At 41.0% G+C, this 24,850-nt stretch overlaps 2 protein-coding genes across 9 annotated transcripts in view; one reads left to right on the top strand and one right to left on the bottom strand.

The window, feature by feature from the left end:
- Positions 1-11,580, bottom strand: part of CEP170 (centrosomal protein 170) — a 99,160-nt gene extending 87,580 nt beyond the window's left edge. For 2 of the 8 annotated variants that reach the window (XM_054576697.1, XM_054576698.1), the window contains exon 1: positions 11,446-11,579. The gene's annotated coding sequence lies outside the window, so the exon portion shown is untranslated. Of the gene's footprint in view, positions 1-11,445 lie in introns of all 8 variants that reach the window. The other 6 variants (XM_054576695.1, XM_054576696.1, XM_054576700.1 and 3 more) reach the window with 4 other exon arrangements.
- The window catches only part of SDCCAG8 (SHH signaling and ciliogenesis regulator SDCCAG8), a 179,506-nt gene continuing 166,141 nt past the window's right edge, over positions 11,486-24,850 (top strand). The window contains exons 1-3 of the mRNA XM_054576702.1: positions 11,486-12,599; positions 22,995-23,147; positions 23,811-23,896. Coding sequence (XP_054432677.1) covers positions 12,533-12,599; positions 22,995-23,147; positions 23,811-23,896 — 306 coding nt within the window. The 5' untranslated portion in view covers positions 11,486-12,532. The remainder of the gene's footprint in view (positions 12,600-22,994; positions 23,148-23,810; positions 23,897-24,850) is intronic.

The raw sequence follows: 24,850 nt of genomic DNA, 5'->3' as shown, positions 1-24,850 counted from the left end.
AATGTTCCCATGTACAATATCACTTTAAATGTTGGGCAGTAACCTTAGAAATTATGTTGTTTATGCCTTTTATTTTCACAAATGAGCAAAATGAGACCCCAAGATTAAAAAGTTGTTCAGTATCATATATCATTTAGTAACAGTGCCAAAACTAATACGAAGTCCTGACCCTGTGTGCAAAGTATTCTTTTATTTATATCATGTTGACAAAGTATATACGTCTGTGTCTGTGTGTGTTTATCCTAAGGTCAGGAAACAACCTCAAAAGTCATCCGCGACAGAAGATAACCACACTGCCCAGTCTTCCTGCAGCAGGTATGTGATGACAGTATTTATTAAATAAAATGAGATATGTGTTTTATAGAACAACTTTAGGTTTATATAGCAATTATCTCAAAAAAATTAATTTGGTTCTGGCCTTCATGTGACCCCCATTTGTCCCCCCTGAAGTTTTGCAACTGTTGATTGATGAATGGCTTCCTATGGTTATATTAAACAGATAAAGTCATGTCATGCTGCTAAAGACCAATCCATGGGGTAAATGCTAGCAAAAAAAAAAAAAAAAATTAACTAGTAAAAGTCCTGCTAATATTAAGTTTTTTTATTTGAACTAGTTTACTGCTTCCATTAGGTGTTTGAGAGTTCTAGCAAAGGATATAATAATCTTGCATATCTTAGATATCCATTAGTTTCATATTCACTTCCTATGGAGAATTAGATCACTTTTACATAATTAAATAAACATACGTACTCAAAATATGAAAAGAAGTAAATGATTTTTTGTTCCCTATGAACTGATTCATAAATTTCTTAATTATTCTTCCCTGCTCTAGACATTAGCCCTTATTCTATCCTTATTTTTGACACCGATATGCTTGATAAACATTTACTTTTGCTTTCTTCATTTATGCTGGACCCAGCATAGAAGGTATATCCAAATTTGTATACATTTTTAAGGAGTGATTTTGATATTATATTTGAATTTTGTCAGAGAGTAAACTTTTTAGAGTATATGGTATATATACAGGGTTCGGCAGAAGTAACGCCTACTTGAGTGTGCTTGGTAGGGTTAATAATATGGGTGTAATAATTTATAATTTTCATTTGAACCTTTCACCTAAAATGTCATATGGTGTGCTTGAGTGTGATGTTATGTTACAGAATTACATGCTTATGATTTTGTAATAAAAAAAGGGCGTTATTTGTGCCCGACCCTATACATATGAAAGAAAAACTCAAATCGTGTAATCAGAGAGTAATTTTGTAACAGAACTCAAAAGAAATTTCTAAATTTTACTCACCATCATTAAATTGCATCGTGTTTATTCCCACCATTCCCACTGACTACTATTACAGTTCTGATTTTGTACAGTGGCTCTCTGACATTCTGGAATTTGTTACGGACCACTTGGAAACGTAGGGTCAAACTGTGCTTTCTCACCTCAGGAAAAACTCTTATTTTTATTGAATAGCCCAACACAGAAGGGCTCACGGAGGTGAAGGATAGAGAGTAGTGGAGGTGGAAGGTAGTGAGTAAAACCAACAATGAGCATTTCACTCCGGGATTTGCCACAGAAGGAAATGGGAGAATCACCAGATTAGAGAAACAGTGTATGTTTCCTTCAATGGCTCTTCAGCTTAAACAAAAACCGAAGCCAAACTCTACCATTCCTCTTTAAGAGAACACACACACATACACACACGCAGGTCCCTGAGCCTCACAGAAAGGGACAGCTCAGTGTCATCGGCGTCACTTTTGTCAGCTAGCCAGTCACAGAAAAACTGAGTTCTATTCACACTACTAGGGTAGAAAACAGAGTATTTCATTTATAAACTCTAACACAATACTGGTTGTTAGAAAAGTATTTCAATAACACATTCAGAAACTTAAAACTGAAACAATTTCAAATGATTTAAGAACCCTTTTCTTAAACACACACGCAGACACACACACACACACCGCCCGCCCCGCGCCCTGCAGTTTACCTTGAAATTCATCAGAAGAATTGGCTGATGAACACACAATAGATAGATGGCCAGAAATGTGACAAAGCTAATATAATGTTAAAACAGAATCAAGATGGTGTGTCTATAATAAGCACATAGTCACTATGAAATTCTTTCAATTGCCCTGTACATTTGAAAATTTTCATTACAAGTACTAGAAAAAATCTAGAATAACAATAAACCACATGTAAATAACCACTTTCATTAAAAAATACCACAAAACATATCTCACAAATTAACTCCAGTGAAAAGAGGAAATAAATAGTTTAAAAAGTAAAATCTCTGAGAATATTATATATGAGGTCTAAGGAATGCACCCAATGCTGTACAAAAAAACTTTATAGTCTTGCATATGTTTTCTATTAAACCAGAAAAAAATTAAAATAAACATAAACATTAGTCAACAAACTAGTAGAGATAAGTATTAGAGATTTTAAAAGAAATTAATACACTTAAAATAGAAAAGCAAAACAAAAGATAAATCAAAAAGCTCATTTAAAAAAAAAAGTACTAATATTCCTGGCAGTTTTTTTCTTTAATCATCATAAACATTTAGCTTTGTAATAAAAGGATAAACCACAGACGTGATTTTTTAAAAATTTATGAACTAATTTATAACTGTGTGCCTCTAAATTTAAAAATCTCAACTAAGTGAAAAAACTTCCAGGAAAATGAAAATGACATACCTGACTTAAAAACAGGTAAAAACCTGAACAGACCTGAAAATGCTTTAAAACACTAAGGACCCGAAAAACCTGTTCCAGAGTTCCCTTATCAGCTTTCAGATCATAAATTTCACAGTAAACTTGGTGTAATTTCAATCAAAGAGCCTTTTTCAAATGAGCTTGCCAAAATAATTCTAAAATACTTGTGGAAAAAATAAGCATACAAACCTAACTAGGAAAGTTCTGGAAAACCAGTGCAGTGTGAGCAGTCTGTCCATTTATGAACAAATATTATAAACCTGTGCTGGACAACACGGTGATAACGTAGCCAGGCCGGAGTAAGCGGGCAGGTAGATGAAAGACCCAGCAATTAACCTATGAAGACATTTCAAACTGTGACAGATCAAGGGGAGTTATGCAATAAATGATACCAAGACACAAGACCATGTATGTCTAAATACATTTTAAGTCAATTAACAGGTTTGCATGTAAAAATTTGAATCATAAATTCTTCAAGAAAACATGTAGATTAAGTATTCACTCCAATTGTGTGCAGTGGGATACTTCATAAGCAAAAGGAAAAGATGACTAGGGCGAAATACAAGTTAAAATCTTTGTTGGGTAAAAAAAAATAAATTTACATGGCAAATGACAATCTGGGAAAAATATTTTATAACATTTTTGATAAAGAATTGATAAAGAAGCTGTTACAAGTGAAGACAACAATGAACATTCCTTTACAAAAATTGAGCGAAAGGGTACACACAAATAGTTCAGGTTACAAATACAATGGCCAATAAACATATATGTTTTAAATGTTCAGAAGTATACCGTGGCCAGGTGGCTTAGTTGGTTGGAGCATCATCCCATGCACAAGTTTGCAGGTTTGATTCCTGGTCAGGGCACATACCTAGGTTGCAGGTTCCATCCCCAGTCAGGGTGCATATGGGAAGCAGCTGACTGATGTTTCTCTCTCTCATCAAAGTCTGTTTGTCTGTCTCTGTCTCTCTCTCTCTGTTTCTCTCTTTGTCCCCACCTCTCCCCTCCCTTCCTCTCTCTACAATCAATAAACATATCTTCAGGTGAGGATGTTAAAAAAAAATAGTTCAGATGGATTACTAATAAGAGAAATTTTAAAAAGGGTTTTAGTTTATAAAGTTGGCAAAACTTACAAAAAGATACAAAGGCCATCTTATACATCAACTGTGGAAGTGCTCATTGGCTAAGATGAGGTGGGGAGGATTTCATTAGAAAATTAGAAAAGATTTTAGAATTCTGTATATGTGTTGATACAATTAATTTATTGAAAAATAAGCAAAGGAAAACACTGATTTGCACAGACTTATATCCTTAATTTCCATAAACTGTAAGTAAATTACAAGTTTGATAAAATGGACTGCTATACCTCCATGAAAAATTAAAGTCAGAAAGTTTAATTTCATGATAAAATATTACCAGATTAAACCAGAATAAACAACATGTAACAGTGGCGTCACTGACTAGTGGGATTATGAGTGTGTTCTTCCTGATTTAATGGTATTTTCTAAATTTTCTGCAAGGATCAGTTTTGTAGTATATTTTGAAAAAGTATGAAAAAAGTAAGGTGGCCCTCAGTTTACAATGCAGTATTCATGCAGTAGGAAGTATTTATTGGGTAACCAGAGCGAATAATATTATATAAGGTCTTTGAGATAGCTATTTTGAAGTTACTGCCCTAAAAAGTTACTACAGAAAGTCTTCTATTTGCAATGTTCCTCTTTCACCAAAATAAAATTGTATACTTGACCCTTACATCATCAATATGCTCATTTCCCCTATTTTGTTTCCTCAGATCAGTTTCTAGCTGACTGCCTGGAATCCAGGACCCCTAACCCACTCCTAAGGGCTGAATCTATACTTCTTCTATTCCATGTAGCACGTGACAAACTCTGATCCAGTAAAACACCTGCCAGAAAAAGCCAGGTATAAAAGGGAAATTCTCCATAGGCCTGGGAAAAAGCAAGCTCACTTGACTTCATTCCTGTTATTTACAAACTGTGCCTAGAATTAAAGGATGAGCTTGGATTACAGAAAGGTATCTCAAAGCTTCTCTCCAGCATCCTGCCTGCCCCCTGCAAGAATATGCGCAGAACTGCTTATGGGAATGAAACGCACAAGAAGTAAGAATCTATTCCTACAGAGCCCGAAGGAAAAAACATTTCTATTTGTCACCCCAACCAAAGCATTTCTTCAAATCTAGCACTCTCGAGTGGTACCACACTTGCGGCAATGGGGGAAGGAGGGTCCTACCTGAGGTTATACCTTTCATTTGACTTCTACAGGCACCTCCCTTGCTTTTCACAATAAGCCTTGGACGTGGTTGGACGACCACTGGCTTTATTTTGTAGATGAAGACGCTGAGCTTCTCACATGAAAGTGGCATGCTCACAATCACGCAATTCGGGATGTCGAGGCAATTCCTGAGAGCGAAGCCTGTCTCTGAAGAGCCCCGCCTCTCCTGTTCAAACCTCTCGGTGGCAGCGGCAGCGTTAACCAGTTCCACTCGCCTAAGAAACGGCAAAGCCCTGTTTATGATGAAAACTTTGTTCAGAGCTTTAGATGTGGAAGCTTCCTGGGAAGATACTGTGAACATCCCCACTGATAACTAGAATAAAGTGAGATCTAATAAAATCATTTTCTCAGAGCCAGCTTCTAAGGAAAGAGGATATTACCTGATTTCTTAAATAGTTAGGTGATTAAAGGTGGTATAGGTGACTGATCAGTCCTTACATGTAAAAATATTTTTCTTAGCTTTTGGGACACCTCACTGGCCACTCTGGTTCAATCATTCTCGATGCTCCTCTCTTGCTAAGCTTTCACCATTAGCATCAGGTCTCTATTCCTGGACCTCTTACCACTTTAACCAATCAACTCTCAGCCTAGAATGGATGTCTTCCAGTCCTCCATCTTTAAAGATGTTCTATTGAAGATGCTTAAAATGTAAGTATCTTCAGTCCCAACCTCTCCTCTGAATTCCAGACTAGGTATTTGACGGCATACTTGATACCTCCATCTGAATGGTGTGCTTCTACACTTTGAAACTTATTATGTCCCAAACTCTTGATCTTTTAAAACCAGAACTTGATAACTCCTGCTCTATTCACACGACCGCTCCAGTGCAAACCACTACTGTCTTAGACTAGATCACTCCACGAGTCTCTTAGCTTAGTTCCCGGGTCCCATTCCTGCCCCCTCCAGTCTATTATCCACAAAATAGCCAGGGCCATACTTTAAACATATAACCCGATTCTTAAGTCATTACCCTCTGCTCAAGACACTCCAATGAACTCCAAAGCAGTTTAAATAAAATCAGCCAGTACAATCTCTATCCAACATCGTCTCCTATTTTTCCTTCCTCTTGTTCTCTCACCTCCAGCCAGTGGCCTCTTTGTTTGCAGAATTCACTCATCCCATTCCCGTCTCAGGACCACCGCGCTCTCTAGCCGGATGCCTGCATGGCTTGCCTCCTTACCTCCGGCAAGTCTCTGCTAAATGTCACCTTCTCAGAGACAAGTTCCTGGACGACTCCCTAAAGCAGTACCCACAGTTGCAGAATGTTGTACGCCGAGGCTATCTTTTACGTAAAGAGAGACAGACTCATAGATGGAGAGTAGGGCGACAGCTAGTGGTTGGTGGGGGCGGGGCGGGGGTTAGCGGGGGGAGGGATGGAGCAAAAAGGAAAAAGGACTCATGGACATGGACAACGGTGTGGTGGATGTTGGGGGGGGAGGGGAAAAAGGACTAAAAGGTAATGGAAAAACTACACAATAAAGATTTAAAAAATCCAAACAAAGAATATATACTCTTTGCTTAACTTTAAAAAAAGTTTCACTGGAAAGATAAATACACAAAGAGCATAGACTGCTTTTCTTCTTAATTAAAAACAAGTAAACAAAAACATTCAAAGGGTTTTCAGTATCATTGTGTCATCCTTTACCTCCAGCACATTTATTTATGTAACACTTATTCTATTTTTAAATCTGCATGGCTCTGTCCCTGGCTATATCCAGTACATGGACAGGATAAAGACATAAGAGGGCTGGTGTGTTAAATTTATAAATGTCAAAAAGCCAGGAAGGGAAGCTAATCCCCTGGATGACAGAATCATGGTTCCAGGAGCTCTCCACAAGTTTAAACTGTGGCTACGTTCAAAGAGGTGATTTTTAAAGGGTTAAAGGCAAAACTGCTTTGAAAACATCATGTATGTATATGTACAGAAAGGGATAAATCTTAACATAGAAAAAGATGCCAGTTTATTTTGACTATATCAGTGGTTTCCAGACAAATTTTTCAAAAAGCAATGAGAAACAACATAAGGCTGCTAACTTTTTATTGTTTATTTAAGAACATTAAAACAAAACAAAAAAAGCCAACACAAATATCCAGAGAAACTTACCACACACTATCATTTGATGAAGAAAGGCCATTTTAATACAGAAAAGTAGAAATACAGGATTTCAAAAAATAAACCCTTGAACTGCATACATGTAACTTGAAATGCCACCTAACATTTTTCTCTCATTTTTCTGTTATTTGGGAGTTAACACAATTTTTTGTCTGTAAGCACAAGCGCATTGCTTAAACAAGAAAAGGAATAATTTCACTATACTGCATACAGGCCATAACTGCAGAATTAAACATGGAAACCACATCAGGAAAAAATTAGCACTGGCAAAAGTGACTGAATGTAGCTGAGAGAGATGAGAAAGGTAAAGGTAACCATATCACATGAAGTTTTAGGGGTTGTAATATTTAAGTTAGAAAAGAGAAAACCTAGCAAGGACCCGGTATATGGAGGAATACTTTACGGCATCTCACTTTTAAACACAAAACTGCAACCAAGAAGAAGTCCCATAATGCATATAGCAGAGCAGACCCTCACTCAGCTGAAGTAAGATCTTTCCATACTTTTCAAAAGCTCAGTGAGCCAAGCTATGCCCATTTGTTCAAGGAAGTATCACAGAGAAGCTGGATTCAATAACATCTCAAGGATATCAGTAATAGGTATGACAGGACTTCTAAAGTCTCCTCTAATTCTACAATTTTGTAAATCAGAGGGAATGAATGGTGCCTTTTGAACCTACTGAAAAAGATGTGCGGTCAGAATTTTGGCTTTTGTCAAAAAGACGAAGGTTCCATCATGGGCTCTACCCTTTAGTGATGTGCGACAACAGGCAAAATTACCTCTAACTCTGGGCCTCAGATATTCTCAACTTTAAATGTCGAAAATAACATCTTATTTACAAGGCTGCTGCCTGAATTACACACACACACACACACACACACACACACACACTCACACACTGCCTGGCACTTAGTAGGTGCTTAAGTACATGGTAGACACTATTCATTTATGTAATAAACACCACACAGCAAAGGATAACATTTCTTATACTAGTTATTGATTATTGTTATACTTAAATATCAACTTCCTTCCTGTATCTCATTTTTGGTTTTTCAAACTTAATGCATGCTTGGTATTCTTTTCCACTTCTATGCTTTGCACAATCCTTATTTGCATGTTAGTAACTTTTGTAAGGTTTTCTTTAACCTGACTTTGGTTCATTTCCTGTCTATTTCTGTTTGACATAAAAGTGTACTTTACCTTCAGTACATATTACATATTCATTCTGACCCCCCAAAATTATAATATACTGTTGGGCAATCCCTTCAATGAACTAGACTATATATCCAGTTGAATCAACCTTACCACCAGACAGATGTCTTCTTATTTTTTTTGCATTGCTCACACTGGTTAAGTCATTGCTGAGCACTTCCCTCAAGAAATATTTGAGTAAATAAATTAAAATCCATTCCACCAAGTCTAGCTGATTATTAGAAATCTTGATCATTACCAAGAGTTTATGAAATAAAGATGGTCTGAGATTTCTGTCCATAAGAGGAAACCCGTTTCTTACAGAAACACATCAACATTCAATGCTCCAGTCATTAGTATTTATTCAGGGAGGATTTTTCAGATAGCATGTAATTACCCTTTTGTTACACTTACAATATAATTTGCAACTAAATGGTTATTTTAGCTGGCAATGTAGCATCATGCTGTCTGTAAGATATATAATAGGATAGCTTAGCACTGCTAGTGTTCCTTACAGAGAAGACAAAAACATTATTCATCAATTGAAATGACATAAAATTATTTCTCAGGAATAGATTTTGTTGAATAAGAAACATGTTGACAACTTCAAACATATACAGTATCCAGTACTAGATGAATGATATCTAATTACTATCAGATGCAATAATAAAATAAGTGGGGTTTTTTTTCAGTGATAAAAGAAAACAAGAAACTCATACTTAGAACAAATAAACCAAATCACTAAGCACAGACTTTTTGAAAGCACCCTGGTATTTGCATCAATAGGCATAATGTACAATAATTTTATAGTATAAATTTCACTATGCTAATGCTAAGATAAAAAATGCAGATGGTTATTTATTTCTATACAAAGTAATTTTAGAACACCATGAAATTTACCAGTGAAATACATTTCAAGTGTGCTTTAATATAATTCCACATACTGAATATAGTTACAGGTTATTTTTAAGTAAGTTTAAATTTAAATGACACATTACTTTTAAAAGTCTATTAAGTGCAATATACAATTGAACATTAAAAATTCTAAGACAACAAAAAAGCACTCTGTGGCAAAATTAACTCAATACAGAGCATAAATTTAATTTTGATAAAAAGTTCAAAACAAATTTTTTCCTGAAAAGGTACATTTTTGTTTAAAATTAGTCATTAATTGAATGAACGTCACGGGCTCTTGTTATGTGGCAATTTTATTTTTAACAGAGTTTATAGACTTCATCATACCATAAAACACTACTGAATATGATAAAATATTAAAATACAGATACTAGTACATAGTAGGGAGAAAAATTCCAAGTTCCTGTTTTTATGAAACGCCCATGTTACGGACTCTTCCCCTCCATCACTAAGTTAATTTATGAAGCTAAAGTTCCATTTCAGTAGAAGTACCAATTTCACAGTACCAAAGATCGGATTAATGCACCTGGGGTATCGATGAACTTGACTGTCACCGACAGCCTACAGGGGCTGTGGAGCAGCGTTCCGTCCCCGCGCCGCGGCGGGCCGAGCCCTGCCGGGCGGACCCTGGTTTGAGGCGGCTCTGCGTTTCATCGGCAGTTGGGCTGAGCAGGCAAGTCAGTTAACTTTCCAAATCGTAGCGCCTTCCTCTGTCAAGTGCCCTTTAGGCTCTTCAGTTTTAAAACGGCAAAATTAAGCAACATCTACAAAGTGAGTAAGAACTACAAGCCGCCCTCGTGTCACTTAAGAAAAATTAATGGCAGAAAAAGACCCAATGGTTTGTAACTTGCAGTGACATAGTTCCGGGGCTGAATCCCTCAGTCTTGGACGCATCCCCAGGCGGGATTTCGGCGGTGCCGTTCTGGGTCCTGGACGCAGAACATACCTCTCCTCTCGCCTGGTCCCCCCACCTTCTCCTCCCCTTCCCGCCTCATCCTCTTCCGCCTGTTCCAACGCCAGCGCCCGGCTGGAAGCATTGCAAGCTGGAGGATCAAATCATTTTAAAAGATACATTTTCAATCGGCTTCGGCTCATTTCTCTCAAAGGGGAGTGAATCTTCATAAAGAGAATAAAAATAGGAATCAACCAAGTCGTGAATAGAACTGCACCGGGCCTATTTTTTGTTTGCTTTGATTGCTTTAAAAAAAAAAAAAAAAGGCTAGATGTATCCTAATCTATTCACTTGGGAACGTAAATGCGTTCCCCACCCAATGAAAAAACAATCCTGCTGCTTCATTTCCCAGCTACACAATAGCTCCGTCGTCAGCCCCTCTCAGTCCAGTCTTCATCGCCATCCAGTAATTTTTTATTGATCACCCTGGCAGTGCTTGCACGGGCACGGTCCCTGTCTGGAAGGGGCTTACATTCTTCAATTTAATACACGAAACTCACTGAACACCAAGAAAACAGATTCTACGACGTAGGGTACAAACCCCGCGTCTTCCCGCCCAGCGTTAAGTCAACTGCCTAAGATTTTTTTTCCCCTTGGGAAATCAAATGAAGGAACCATCCCAAACCCCACATTCGAATCTCAGGACAATGAAACCGACAGGAAGCCACTCTCCCTCCCCGGGGTTCACTACGGAGCCAGAGCCTGCGCCGGGTGCAGTCGCCTGGCCGGGTGCGTGACACCACGTCTTCCACGCCCTCCAGCCGTGTCCCAAAGGCTCCTCGCCTGACCTCCCGTCAACCACCCCACATCTCAGAAGCAACCACAAAGAGGGATCGGCACTGTTAGCTGCTCCGATCCGGGGAAAATCGCGTCCCAGAGGCGGCGCAGCCATTCCCTGCAAGGCTCCGCCCGCGCCCCTCGCGCTGCCACGGCGGAGGGGGAGGGCTGCACAAAGCCGGGAGGGAGCTGAAACGATTCGATACGTTCCGGGAACCAGGCGGCGGCAGCGGCACCGGAGGGCCGGCGGGCGGGTGGAGGCAGGGTGGGCTGGGTTGGAGGGGCGGCCCCGCCGAGCCCCCGATCTGGTGCGTGGGGGTGGCGGCGCAGCGCGGAGCATCCGGGAAGAGCCCCCTCGCCGCCCGGCCCCGCACCCCCGCCCCGCCGCGGGCCGCGATCGGAGCCCCGGCTGCAATCCCGAGGAGAAGGATGTGGCAGAGCGGCGGCGGCGGCAGCGGCAGCGCCTAACGCCAGCGATCGAGCGCATCACTTACCCCTCACCGCTGAGAGAGGGACCGGACGGGAAAGGCGGGGCGCGTCGCGTCCCGTGAGTCTCTCGCACGCCGTCCTCCCCCACCCCCACCCTGTCGTCGTCGTCGTCGTCGTCGCTGTGGCTGCGATCGCGCTCCCGGCCTCTCAGCTCCGCTGGGCAATAACGTTATTCCACACACGCCCGACACATAGCGGTAACGGCAAAGAGTGGCCGCCTAGTGCGCAGGCGCCTGGGGAAAGGGCGAGGAGCCCGGCCCTATCCCCTTCTCCGGCTCAGATCAGCGATCTCTCACTGCGCAGGCGCCAAAAACAGACAATGAAAAGGGGTTGTGCAGAGGGTCTCACCCCCAGACTTTTCCAGCTGCCCACTGCGCAGGCGTGCCTCAAAGACCAAGTTGAACAATGAAGAGGACCCCGGCATTGGCAGGGACCGCAACCGACAAGGACTACAGTTCCCAGCGGGCAGCGCGCCAAATCCAAGCGGAGGTCGGGTTGCTGAGCATGCTAGGATTTGTAGTGTCAACCGCCTTTCCACAATCTAGTCTCTGCGGAAGATTTAGGGCTACTTCCTTTTGCTTATTTGGCCGTTTTGACAAATGTCGTGGCTGAAGAGTGTGGAGCTTATTTGTGTCCTTGAGGAGCTTCAAGGATCGAATGCTTACTAGCAGGTTTGGAAGGGTCAAGGCCTTCAGTGAGCCCTGTCTCTTGGGTGGTCCAAACAGCAGGATGCGGTGAAGGCAGCACTGAGCCAGGAAGAGGGCGGAGCCTGCAAGCAGTTTCTTGGCAACCGGATCTGGTAACCAAACGGCCAGAGCCTGAGATCGGAGCGCGGTGCCCTCTGGGAATTGTAGTGTCGTTGGAAGAACTCTCAGGATCGTCGAGACTGCAAGCCCGGAGTCTGTGAACCACATGTCCCGTCATCTACCAGGAGGGCCACTGGGTGGAAAGAGCTCCTGCGAGCTCAGTCCGGGGTTCCTGGCTCCCCATTGACAGCAGCGGCAGGAAGCAGGCTAAGGCCTCCTGTTCTCGGAGGGGAGATCACTGGACACTGTGCCAAGTAACTCCCAACTCTGGGCCCCGAGTGTGTGCATGGCGAAGTCCCCGGAGAACTCTACCCTAGAGGAGATTCTGGGGCAATACCAACGGAGTCTCCGGGGTGAGTTGCTCCGAACCCCTGTGCCATAACCTTAGTACCAGGGTCTAGTGGGCGGGAGATGGCCAGGTACCTTTCCTAACACCTCCGATCGTCCCCAGCCGGGATGCAGAGGAAGAAGATGGATGTTCATGAGGAAGGATGAGATAGTCTGTGTTGGTTTTTGCTATCAACCAGTGATGTGTCCCTTGATGACCTTAGCTACCTGAACCAACTTTCTGATCTTTACGTAGACGTCTTTCTCACCCGGCGCCCGCACAAACTCTTGGACGGCTCTGTGCCACTCTTGCCCAGTTCCCATACTTTGCTCTTTACTCCAAGTTCCTGATTCACGCTTTTTACGCATTCAAATTATGGTGTAGTGGATTGAATGGGATGCATTGGACCGGGGGATGGGGAGAAACAACACTAATAATTATTTTAATCACAACAGCTATATTTGGCAGTCTAAATGTATGCTGATAAATATATGATTTTACATACATGAAATCATTTAAAACTTCAAACAACTTATGAATATTCCTATTTTACACATGGGGAAACGGAGGTGTAAAGACATTAAGTCAGGACAAAGCCTGCACAGGAACAAAGTCAAAAGCCTATGTTTTCTTTATTAATCATGTCACAACTACTATGACTAAAATCTTATTTAGTTAATTCGGATTTTCTTAGTATAGTACCCTATGAGTGAGCATCTAGAGACATGAAGTCCATACTTGTAGATAGCGCCGTCATATTGGACATCATACATAACATCTAGAAACCTTAGTGCTGTTCTTTTAAGGTGGAAGTCACGGTGTTGTAAACAGGATTATTGTGGGGAGCAAATGAAATAATCCATGTAAAGCTATAATTTTCAGACTTTTTTTTACTCTTACTCATCAGAAATACATTTTATATGGGACATATACATATGTATAAGCTAAAATGAAAGTTTCATTAATAATATTTATTCTACTGGATGTAATACACTGTTTTCTATTCTGTTGCATTTTCTTAACCCTCGAGGTCATGACCAACTGAAAACTATTAAAAGCATATAGAACACTGACTCATTTATTGAGTGCCTATGTGTTAAGCATACTTACATATGTGCATATGTAAGCATAGTATGCACATACATACTATGTGTTAAGCTGGGGATACAATGAGGAACTAGACAAAGTCCCTGTCCCCTTGGAGCCTCTGGATTAGTGGGCGAGAAAGGCAAGAAACAAAATAATTACAGATTACTATGGTAGAAATTAAGGGTAAAGATCAGCGTTTGGCACATAAGAAGCACTCATTAAATGTTAGCTGCTATTTATAATTGGTACTTGCAGCAAAGTGAAGATTTTTCGAGGAGATTAGAAAGTTTATTTTCAAGTGACTCTAGACTTTGTAAGGGTTATTATTTATTATTCCCATCTGTCAGCGGTGTTAAAGAAAGTGTCAACATTCTCAGTATTCAAACTGCAAGAGGAAAATTATTGGTCTTAATGAATACCCTCATCACCTTACTAATGTTTCAAGAACTATTAGATAAAGAAATAACCACTTCTAACTTTTCACTTGAAAGCAAGAAAAATATTGTGCACAATGATAATATGACTGATTTTGTTTAATTTTTGAGGTTGGCTAAAAATCATTGTTTTGCATTGTAAGTGTCTCCTAATATTTCTCCTTCTTTGACTTTATTTTGAATGTTTATGTAAACATTAGAGACCATTGAATATTAGGCATTTTGATGCAGTAGTGAATTTCAAACTAATGTTATAGCGCTATGTTTCATACCCATGATGCTGCTTTTAGTAATTTTAATGTGAAGAATTTTTATTCAAAGCAAGTACATTTTAAAATAAATTTTCATTTTAGTGTTCTAACAATATAAGATAGTGAAAACATAATCAAAAGCAGACACAATGCAAAGAGAGAAGTTAACTTAAAAAAATTTTAGTGATATGTTTAACAACCAAATCAAGAAGTGAAACCTGGTTTTTTATGGGTTTTCAGGACTTATGTAGGAGCATTTTTATTTTCATGTCCATTTAGTTTATATAACAGCTCAAAGAAGGGGGAAAAACAGCTAATTTGGAAGCAGAGCATAGTCTGAGTTTCTTCACTTCATACGTCTAAGTTACCACTTATAAGGAGGATAATTCCCCTAAAGTCAAAATTTGTGTTTCTGAATAAACAAAATATGGTGGCATTACTTTATATGGGGATCCTCATGATTTTGAGTGTCTGTGCTTAATAACTTGAGAATTGTGTTCCTATATAATCAGATAAAATGCAATATAAAGTTCCTTTGAATTGTTTTGCGTTGGTTTTGTTGGCTTATTTGGTTTTGTCTGTCTGTTATTGCTTCCCCGACATGTCTTACCCAGTTCAGGATTAGAGGAAAAGCTGATACAAATTCTTGGTTTTTCCTTGCAAGTTATGCCTCTGATGTCTAAATAACTGTACATGTAATCATTGCTAACATTCCTTTATTTGTTTCCAGCCAGGAAGTAGCCCCATAAAAATGCGAAATGCTTTCACAATTTTTCATGCTATCCCTCATTTTTTCCTCATTTACATGCTTTAGATAGAATTTTGGTATCACTATAGTAAATTAAGAACTTGAAGTTCTGATGTGAAAAGCACAGTCAGAGTTCTTGCTTTTAAAACTTGGGTGGAAGTCTTGCTTCCTTAACTCTGAGGGTCCTGGAGCAGCCCTGGAAATAGGGGGTCCCCATGCGGACTCCACCCTTACCCCTCACCTTGTCCCTTACACTTTGGGATGCAGTCACCGTTTTTTCCCCTCTGAGGATATCTCTGCTTTGGTTTGTCTATGTCCCCACCGCAAGAAATTGGAGAGGTTTAATGACGTTCCTTCAAAGTAAGCATTCTGGGGAAAAAAATAAGCTGGAAATATTCACTGCCCCACAAATCTGGGATATCCTTACACAGAAAAGGACATGAGAGCTTCTGATATGGTAAAAAAATAAAATAAAATTAATTAATTTTTTTAAAAAAAGGCACATCCCAGGTATCCTGGGAGTCACTGAGTTTAATATAGAACTGAAACTGACTTGGGAGGTCCCCTGGCAGTACGCTTTGGGGTTCATTCGCCCTGGAGACAACTATAATTCAAGACCCACAGAATGGCTGAGAACTATATCAGTAACTGGGAACAACATGAAATGCCCCCGCTTCATTTAAATTCACACTGTAGAAGACCACGAGGTATGAAATAAACTGGTTTGTAGCTAAGAAAGAGTCAGAAAAACCAGAATGGGCAGCCCAGGCTGTTTTAAGTTCTGTACACTTGAATGTAGGAGTATGATATTAGAGGGAAGATGAGAATTTGCTAGAAATGCAGTGTCCCAGCCTCAATAACAGAACCATGTCTAGTCCGTCGCCACAGTGTTAGCTATGGACTCTGTTTTATCAACACCGGTGTACATGACTCACCTATTCACCTAGGAGTTCTCGGCCTCCTCTGGTGGGATAGACTTGCACAGGGATAGGAATACATCGTTTATTTTCTATATACATTTTATATGCTCGCTCCCTCTTTGTATTGCACATTTTAGTGTTTCAAGCTCTAGACTGAATTTAGGGAAGAGTATGATGGACTCAGAGGAGGAGGATGTGGCCATAGGAGCCAGGTCAGTAGCTCTTACAGTACCCATCTGTTACCTTGGGCACGTTAATAAACCAATTTTGGATTCTTGGTCTTCATCTATAAAATAAAGTTGGGACTAGATTTGAAAATGGCTGCCTTTAGGAGCCAGACAATGTGTGACGGGGTCAATGGCAGACATGATGGAATGGTGAGGCAGATGGTGGAACTAGGCAGATGATACTTTCCCTAAAAACGCTCCAATTTCCTTCTTACTTCCTTCCTCTTTCCTCCCTTCCCTCCCTTTTTTCTTCTCCGTTTCCCCCACACTGGGCTGGCCAAACAAAGCACGCGTGGGAGCCCGGGTCCATTCTAGGTGTCACTCTCAGACCCCCGATCTCTGATGTCCCTTCCATCAGCCCCGGATTGGACCATGTGAATGACAACAGTTATGTTTCTCTCTAGTAAAAATAAGAGTAGAGAGTAGAGCTAGCTCATAGAAAGGGAAGGTTGAAAATGGAAATGTATAAGCTGGGGGTGATCCTTTGAGAAAACCGAAGAGAATGCCAATGTCCCATGTTTTACTTGTATGTGATGGGCACGTCTCTAAATCCCACAAAGGGTGTCTTTCCGCCCAGGGAAGGGCTCACATCTGCAGAAGGCCTGTGGTAATCTTACTGGCCAATAATTTGGTCACTGAATTAACCAGCAGTGATATCATCTGGGTCTTTGGCAAGCCTACAAAAACATGTGTGTAACTCCAACAAAAGTTCTTTTTCTCAATTTTACTTATCAAACCTCTATTTCTTCTTCTTTTACCTCTTTTTCTTTATTCATCCTGCTCATCCTACTCCTCCTCTTCCAACTTCTCCTCCTTTTCTTCTTCTTTTTCTCCTTCTTCTTCTTCTTCTTCTTCTTCTTCTTCTTCTTCTTCTTCTTCTTCACTCTTCATGAATGTTTTCTGGGTATTTTATTATGCGATATACAGTATATATATTGTGTACACACATAAACACACACATTCTCCACAGCTAATGTTTGCTTATTTGTCTGATTTACTATCAGCCTCATTGAGACCAAGACAGGCCACAATATAATAAAGCCTCTGTGGAAGCATTCATTATGAAATGACAAAATTATTTTGGTATTTCAGTGCAGACTGAAACATGCCTGTTTTCTAAAAATTAAAGAAATGGAATGGTTTGGCTCTTAAATAAGGATTGGTAATGTAAATAAAACTTGTAAACATCTGAGTTCATTTTTTGCTAATGAAATTTAAATTACATTCTTTTGTTTGTTTTATATACTCATATGGCTTTCTTTGGGGGGGGGGGTAGTTTTAACTTTTATCACCATTTCTTTTACCAGGATAATAAAAATCCAGTAGGATTCCAGTTTTCTTTCCCTATTACTCATGGGGTAAAATGGGCTAAAGATAGGACTTAGTATCTAAAAAAGTAACTAGTCATTTCAAGCATCATCTAGAATCAAGCATGGCTCAGTGTTATAAAATTCTAAGGTCATTTTCGTATGTTCTGGGACAGAAAAAAGAGATTGTGTTGTTTTCAAGCTAATGAGATACTGAGAATAATTGCATTCTATCTTGGGATGTTTAAAAGACATGCAGTGAGCACTTTGCTAAGGTTGTTGTATGTGTATGTGTGTGTGGGTTTGTTTGTTTTTTTCCACTTTTTCACTCAGTGATACTCCTTTCAGGGTCAAAATGTAGAGAGAGTAGCTTGAAATGCTCTTGTGCACTTAACCAAAGCAACCCTGATTTTGACTAAACTTCACCGAAGCCCACCGAAGTACTTAAAGAAATGATCACCTAAGGTAGCTCTGAAAAATGGCCTTAGAGTATAGCAATCGCTTCATGTGTTAGGCCTTGAAACGAAGCTAAATAGGAATCCCGAGTTCCTGATTACAGTGGGTAGTGCTATAGCACCTTGCCTAGGCATCTGGACCAGGCGTGCCCACCCCACTGCTGTGCCAGAGGAGCTCGCTGTCCTGCCCACTTTTCATCAAGAAGTGGCTGTAGTCACTGTGCAGCAATATGGTGGATTTGATGGATGCCTCTCCTCCAGATCGAACACTAGCGTTCTTGTTAGATTGATCTAAACCGGTAGTTCTCGGCCACAGCGCTGTCTCTGGCCAGAGGACATTGGGTAATGTCTAGGGATGTTTTTGTTGGTCAAATTTGGGAGGGGGAGGGTGCTACCAGCATCCAGTGGGTAAGGGCCAGGGATGCTGCTGAACAGGTACAGCACAGCCCCTTACAAGAAAGAATTTTCAAGGCCACTAGTCAACAGTGCTGAGGTTGAGAAACCGTGACCTGGAAGGAGCAAGGCTTTGCTTGCAGCCCTTTCTCTGCCAGAATCATACCGGAGAGTAATTACAATTAAGGATACAGATTGTATTGGCTGGTGATTTTGCCCGTGTTCTGCCAGTCTGGCTAGGACTACGTCTTTATCAATGGAAAGTGACAGGTGCATAAGTCCTCCCAGTTGGTGCCAGAAGAGTACCAGGTGTACCCCTCATTCTGCATCTAGCCAGTCTCCTTGATTTGCCAACATCCATGCATCATTAATGATCTTCCAGACACTGCTTTCTTAAGATGTTTGCATTCTTGCTCAGATTATCTTTCACTCCTGGCGCCAACCGCTCGAGCACATTTGTCAGCTCTTGAGAGTCTTATGAGAGTATTTTCTTTTGAGATTTTTTTTTAACTTTCTATATAGCACCACTTTTAATCTCTCTCATTATTGTCATTGCCATTTACAAAGCTGGCTTTGTCTGATTTTGGAATATGCTGTTTTATCTTGGTTGTGCTACCTGTCCCTTAGTAAACAGTGACAGCCAACTTCTGAACTAGGCTGAGGCCCAGTTAAGGGTGGACAAACACATGTCTCTCTTATCTCGCTGTGGTCTCATTTTTCTGCTTGTCTACCCTCGTCTGGGCTTGTTTTGAGAACTGCGGTGCATCCCGTGTCTCAGCCGAGGGAGGTCGGGTTGATTGCATGTTTTCTCAGAGACAGCTGGGCGCTTCACAGGGTGTGGCTCCCCGTCCCTGTCACCAGGATAATTCGCCTTCACTTCTCCCGGTACAGATGGACAATGTAGAAATTAATAATTCACAGTATGTGTAGAAGCGATGATCCCTCCTAGACTGGGACATATTCACCTTTTGTTCAAAAACATCTTGATGAAGAGAGGCCCGACGGTGAGCTAGGAGTTAGAAGTGGGGAAACCGGGTTACAAAAATGAATAAGACAATCAAATTGTCAGCCATCAGGGGCTGACTCACCTGTGCAGCGCTTATCGTACTGGTTGATGTTTGGATGGTGGATGGGCAGAAATATTATTTGCTTACACTTCAGTCCATGTGATTTTGTTAGACCCAGCGGTCCTATCTGTGTATTCATAATTAAGTTTATATGCGGCCCGTGTTTGGTACTGAAGAGAAAGAATCAGGATGTGTTGTGAAACTCCCTTTGTGTCTTCTCAGGAGAGAAGAGGAAATGAGAGTCCTTTTTTCCTCCCTCTTGGTTATAGGAAGATAACGCCGTGCCCATGAGCAGCAGGGTAGGAAATAACTGGAAGCTCCTGTGTGGTCTGGTTTCCTAATGTGTAACCAGCAGCCACTGCGTCGGGGGTTGGTGTTCTGAATAGGGTCACGCGCCTTGTGTCGCAGTGACTCTGGCTGAAGAGCAGCGTGGCTTCATCTGCCTGGAATCCTCGGTCACTGTTACCCTCAGGATGGACTCTATTTGTCCACGAACTGTGTAGCACGTGTTTTGAAATGTTATATTGCAATAACTTAAAAATACCAGTTATCAAAATCTCAGTATTTCACATAATTTTATTTTCATTTTAACGTCACCTTTGAAAGTCATAAATTCTAAAAGATTAAACAAGGCATTAGAAACATTAGAAAAGGCATGAAATCGGCTCGTCCAGCTGCGCCATCATTGTAATCTGATGAAAGAACTCTCTATAGGGATTTCAACTATGTGACTTTTTTTTCAGATTTCTTTTATTTTTCTTAATATAGCTTATTAGCTTTTATTCAGATTAGGTATAAATAAATAATAATCCTTTGTCTTAGAGGTGAAGTCATTTGATAGCTCCACGGAGCACTCTTAATGTTAGCCGGACCCTCTGCTTCCTTTCTAATGGATGCAAGAGAGATAAGTGCTTTATTCATAGATTTAAGTGCATAAATCTAAAGCTCTGTGAACAGAATTGCTTATCATGTAACACTTTGATTTTCCTTTTCCATTAACAAGTCTCTTTAGAAAATACAGCACTCAGTTATTGGAAAACTATTGCTGCTTCCTATTTGGCTAAAATCAGGAGTGCATCTTCTCTGGACTTTTCTTAAACTCAGGATGAGTCACAGGCCTAGTGCTGCAGTCAGCACCAAGTTCCTGTCAGAGGGAGGTCTGTGGGGAAACGGGGTGGGTGTGGAGAAAAACGTAGTGATAAAGTTGCTGGGTCTCTTGTGAGTAATAGTGTTTCATGCTATTCATGATGAACTCTGACCTGTAAGACCTGTTCCCTTTAGTTTAATCCAGGTAGAAAATTAGTTCCTGTGAGTCAAGAACCTACATGAGATATTTTGCAATCTAGGGTGTATTTTCTTCTCTTCGATTATGGTTATTTTTTGATTCATATTTTGAAATCAATGAGCTTGGAGAAAATGGAATCCATTTTTTTCAATGTCCTGTAGGATATATGTTTATAAATCTATTCTCAGTGATAGTTGGTAATGAAAACACGAGTGTTTTATAGCCTTCTTGCAGTTCCCAGTAGGTAGTAAGGAAAAGAAGCCTTTTCTCCTGAAGACATGAGAAAAAAAATAGGTCTAAATTGTCAAAGAAGGGCCTAGATCAGAAGAGACTAAGAAGTTCATTGCCATCACTGTTGTGAGTTGCTCTTACTTCAGGAAGCACCGTCTCTGAAGAGCTTAAGGGTTGTTTAAATGGAATCCACTTGAAATATTTAGATAATAGCTGTACATGACCTTGCGTGGGAATTCATCTTTATCTAACATGAATTTCTGTTATATATATGTAAATGTCTGGTAAATTAATGAGGTAAAAAATAACTTTCCAATACAGATGTTAAAATTTGAAAATGGTGACTGAAATCTAGGTCCCAGCTCTAATATATAAGGAACATTTTTTGAAATAGTTTTCTGGATTGGAACTAGTTTGTTTTGTTTTTTTTTAAACATTTTATTTACTTTATAGAGAGTGGGGAAGGCAAGGAGAGAAACATCAATGTGTGGGATGTGTGAGAGATACGTTGATCAGTTGCCTCTCGCACACCCCCAATTTGGGAACCTGGCCTACAACCCAGGCGTGTGCCCTGACTGGGAATCAAACCGGTGACCTTTTCATTCACAGGCCATAGCTCACTCCACTGAGTCACACCAGCCAGGGCTGGAACTAGTGAATTTAATCAGGAGATTATAAGAAACAATGAGAAGTGTAAACCTAAAAAAGAAACTGGACCTTAATTAAGGAAGTTACCGATGGATTGTCTGGGTCTCCTGTTGCTGGGCGTCTGAACGTGCCCATTAATGTAGGGCAGACTTACGAGGCATATTATCACCAGTGTCACCGGCGTGGTTCTGTCAGTAATGTAAGGCTTAAATCCTTTGTTTTTGAGTTGCTATTTCCCTACTAGTTAGTTCAGTTACCCATTGCTGTATAACAAACCGCTGCAAAACTCAGTGGCTGCTTAGTGGCTTCCTGATCATTGGGTCTCTTTTTTGCCATTGCACCCCGACGGCCTCTGGCCCTGTAGAGTGGCCTGGAAGGCTCCGCTGGGCTGTCGGCCAGGCTGGGCTCCTCTGGCTCTCCACGTGGTTCCGGGGCGTCTCCTTCCACATGGCCTCCCCTCAACCTCCCCAGCAGGATAGCCGGACTTCCTACTTGTGGTTTGGGGCTCACAAAAGCAACCGCTCCAGGAGGGAGGAGGCAGAACCCACGAGACATTTCAAAGACCAGGCCCGCTCTGCCCTGGGGTAACTTCCACTGCGTTGTGTTGGTTGATGCCTGACAGGCCTGCTCAAGTTTCCGCCTGGGAGAGGAGAGGGCTCGAGGCTGGGTTCCTTGGGGACCATTTTTAGAAATGAACGGCAGTAGAAATGTGCCTTAAAATACTTGATTTCAGAGCTTATGTTCAGCATGTGCTGGTGAGTTTAAGCTTCAGTTCTAGGGTAAGTCAGCTGCACTAACCAGGAATTTCTGCAGAGGATACAGTCAGCCAGCAATATGTCTGTAGGGCTGTATATTACAGAGGTTACCCCGAGAAGCACTTTAGTTATTCACATCTTGATTCAAAACTAGGCCAGGCAGTTGGCTGTCTCTTGGTTGGGGTTGGGCCCATGGGGACAAGGAAGCTTCCCTGGGCAGATGCTTGGTGTGGTGGAGTCCCTCTTGTTGGTTCTGCCCACCCAGCCCAATGTCTCCGGGTAGAGTTGGGGAGTCCCGGGCACTTGGCCTTGCTGGTTACTGATTGGAGGTATGGGTGAGGGAGGAGCCCTCCCATTCAATCCTCCTGCTGACAGTACTGTGAATATCATCCACTGAGGTGTCAGGGACCTTAGAGATCATCAAGTATAACCTTTAGCCCACGAACTTAACCTTCTCTCACTCCTTCTAGCACATTCCTCAGCAAGCTAGAAACAGAACTCTGCCTTTTTCCATAGACTCTCAGAAGTGTTGCTTCCGCTTTAGCAACTGCCCGAGTATTGCATGCAGCTGTCAGATTTCAGCAGCCTCTCTTTTACCATGTTGTTGTAGAACGTGCAAATAGAAGCATCCACCAACTGAAATGCGCCCTGAAAGAAGGCGATGTCAGTGGTGTGGAAGATGCTCTGGATCCTTCTTTAAGCACGAACGTAGGACATGAGGACCCTGGGACTGCCTGGCACGAACTACAACACAGCCATGCTGGTGAGCTGAATGTGACCCTAACCTGGACGACCCACAGTGAATTCTTTAAACCCTATACAACAATGACTCCAGCCCATCCTCCACTCTACTGCTAAGATTTTATTCCTGAAACACAAATTAACTAATACAATTCCCATGCTTAATTTTTTTTCCCTTGACTTCCTGATGTCTGTGTAGACCAAAGTCCAAAACTCTAGTATCATAGCAATATTTACGTTATATGGCTCCAGGCTACCTTGCTAGCCTCATGTTTATTCCCTCCTTCCAATCATCTCTGTCGCAAGCCATGCTCCGCTGGCCGTCGTCCTGGCTTCTGAATGCACCATGCTTTCTACTGGAATTTTTCTTACCTTTTTCTGCTTAGATCCTTCACAGTGTTATCTTCTCTGTGAAAACAGGCACAATTAGGTGCTTCCTCTTTTTGTAGCACTATATATGGCTCTGGGTCTACATACAGATTTATGTTGTCTTATATCTATTAGTGTATCACTCTCTTTCCCAGTGGATCCTTAGCTCTTAAGTGGGAGAGATTCTCTCATCTTTCCTTTGCATCCCAGTTCTTGGTGCATAATATATGGTTAAACAATATTTGTTGGAAGGAAGGATGGGTGACAATAAACCGTGGATCTCAAGATTAATAAACCCATTGCTTCTCCCCTGTAGTTAATCAACTCAAAGCTTTGTTGCATCAACAAGCAGCTAAGGAAAGTGAGGTATCTCCTTCAAGAAGACGAAAAATGTCCCCTTTGGTAAGTATCAACATTTGCAATGCAAAAAAGCATTATTTTTCTGACTATGTTTTAACTTCACAGTGCCATTTTAGTAGGGCATGCTGTAGACAGGTTCTGAGCAGGACATTCTAAGAGTGTACATCATTAAAAGAAACAATCTTCTCTGATTATTTTAGCTACAGAAGAGAGACTCCTAGGGCAAAAGGAATCCTGATTTTTTAATTTGTTGTTCACTTGAAAAACATGAGTGAGGAAATAGTTTGGAGAATTTACTTTGTAACTATTAGCCACTATAAAAGAAGCACATTATGGAAAAGATTAGTCATTTCTCTTTTTTGGGGACATATATCTGTATCCGATCAGTTTTAGAATTGATTATAATTCTGGCCGTCCTTTGTAGTATTCTTATCATAAATGTCAAAACCAAAATATGTAATCTTATTCTACACTTAGAAAAATACATGGTTATGAAATTGTGTGATGCAAGAAGTTGCACCGGATTTCTTGTGCAGCTCTTTCATTGCTGTTGCTTTGACAGAGCATATTATTCCTGATTGAAGAAATGCAATGTCCTCAAGGCTAAAATAGGTGTGAAGGTGTGAGGAAAAGCTTTGACCCGGTTTAAGTGGCCGAAATCATGGCGAAGATAGAATTTTACTCATCAGTACACACTTATTTAGCATCAAACGCTGGTCTGGAGAAGCCCTTCGGCAGGGAGCGGTTCTGCGGTTGCAGCCGGTCCTCCTCTTCCGTGGCGGTGCCCAGGCGAGCGCTGTCTCTTCATCTCAGCTCGGCCCAAACAGGCACTTCATCTCAAGCCAGTTTATGTTCCCCTGGCATTTTTCCATTTGCCGTGTGCTTTCTATAACCACCTTCACTCTCCAACTTTAAAAAATGGTCATACCCCGGAATTCTATACCTTTGTGGAATTTATAGGATAGAGAAATAAATCCTATTAGCCCCCTAGGATCT

The sequence above is a fragment of the Pteronotus mesoamericanus genome, unplaced genomic scaffold (assembly GCF_021234165.1).
Source record: "Pteronotus mesoamericanus isolate MK-2021 breed Mesoamerican mustached bat unplaced genomic scaffold, CSHL_Meso_final contig_347, whole genome shotgun sequence".
Classification (NCBI taxonomy): Eukaryota; Metazoa; Chordata; class Mammalia; order Chiroptera; family Mormoopidae; genus Pteronotus; species Pteronotus mesoamericanus.
This window is presented reverse-complemented; position numbering and strand designations above follow the sequence as displayed.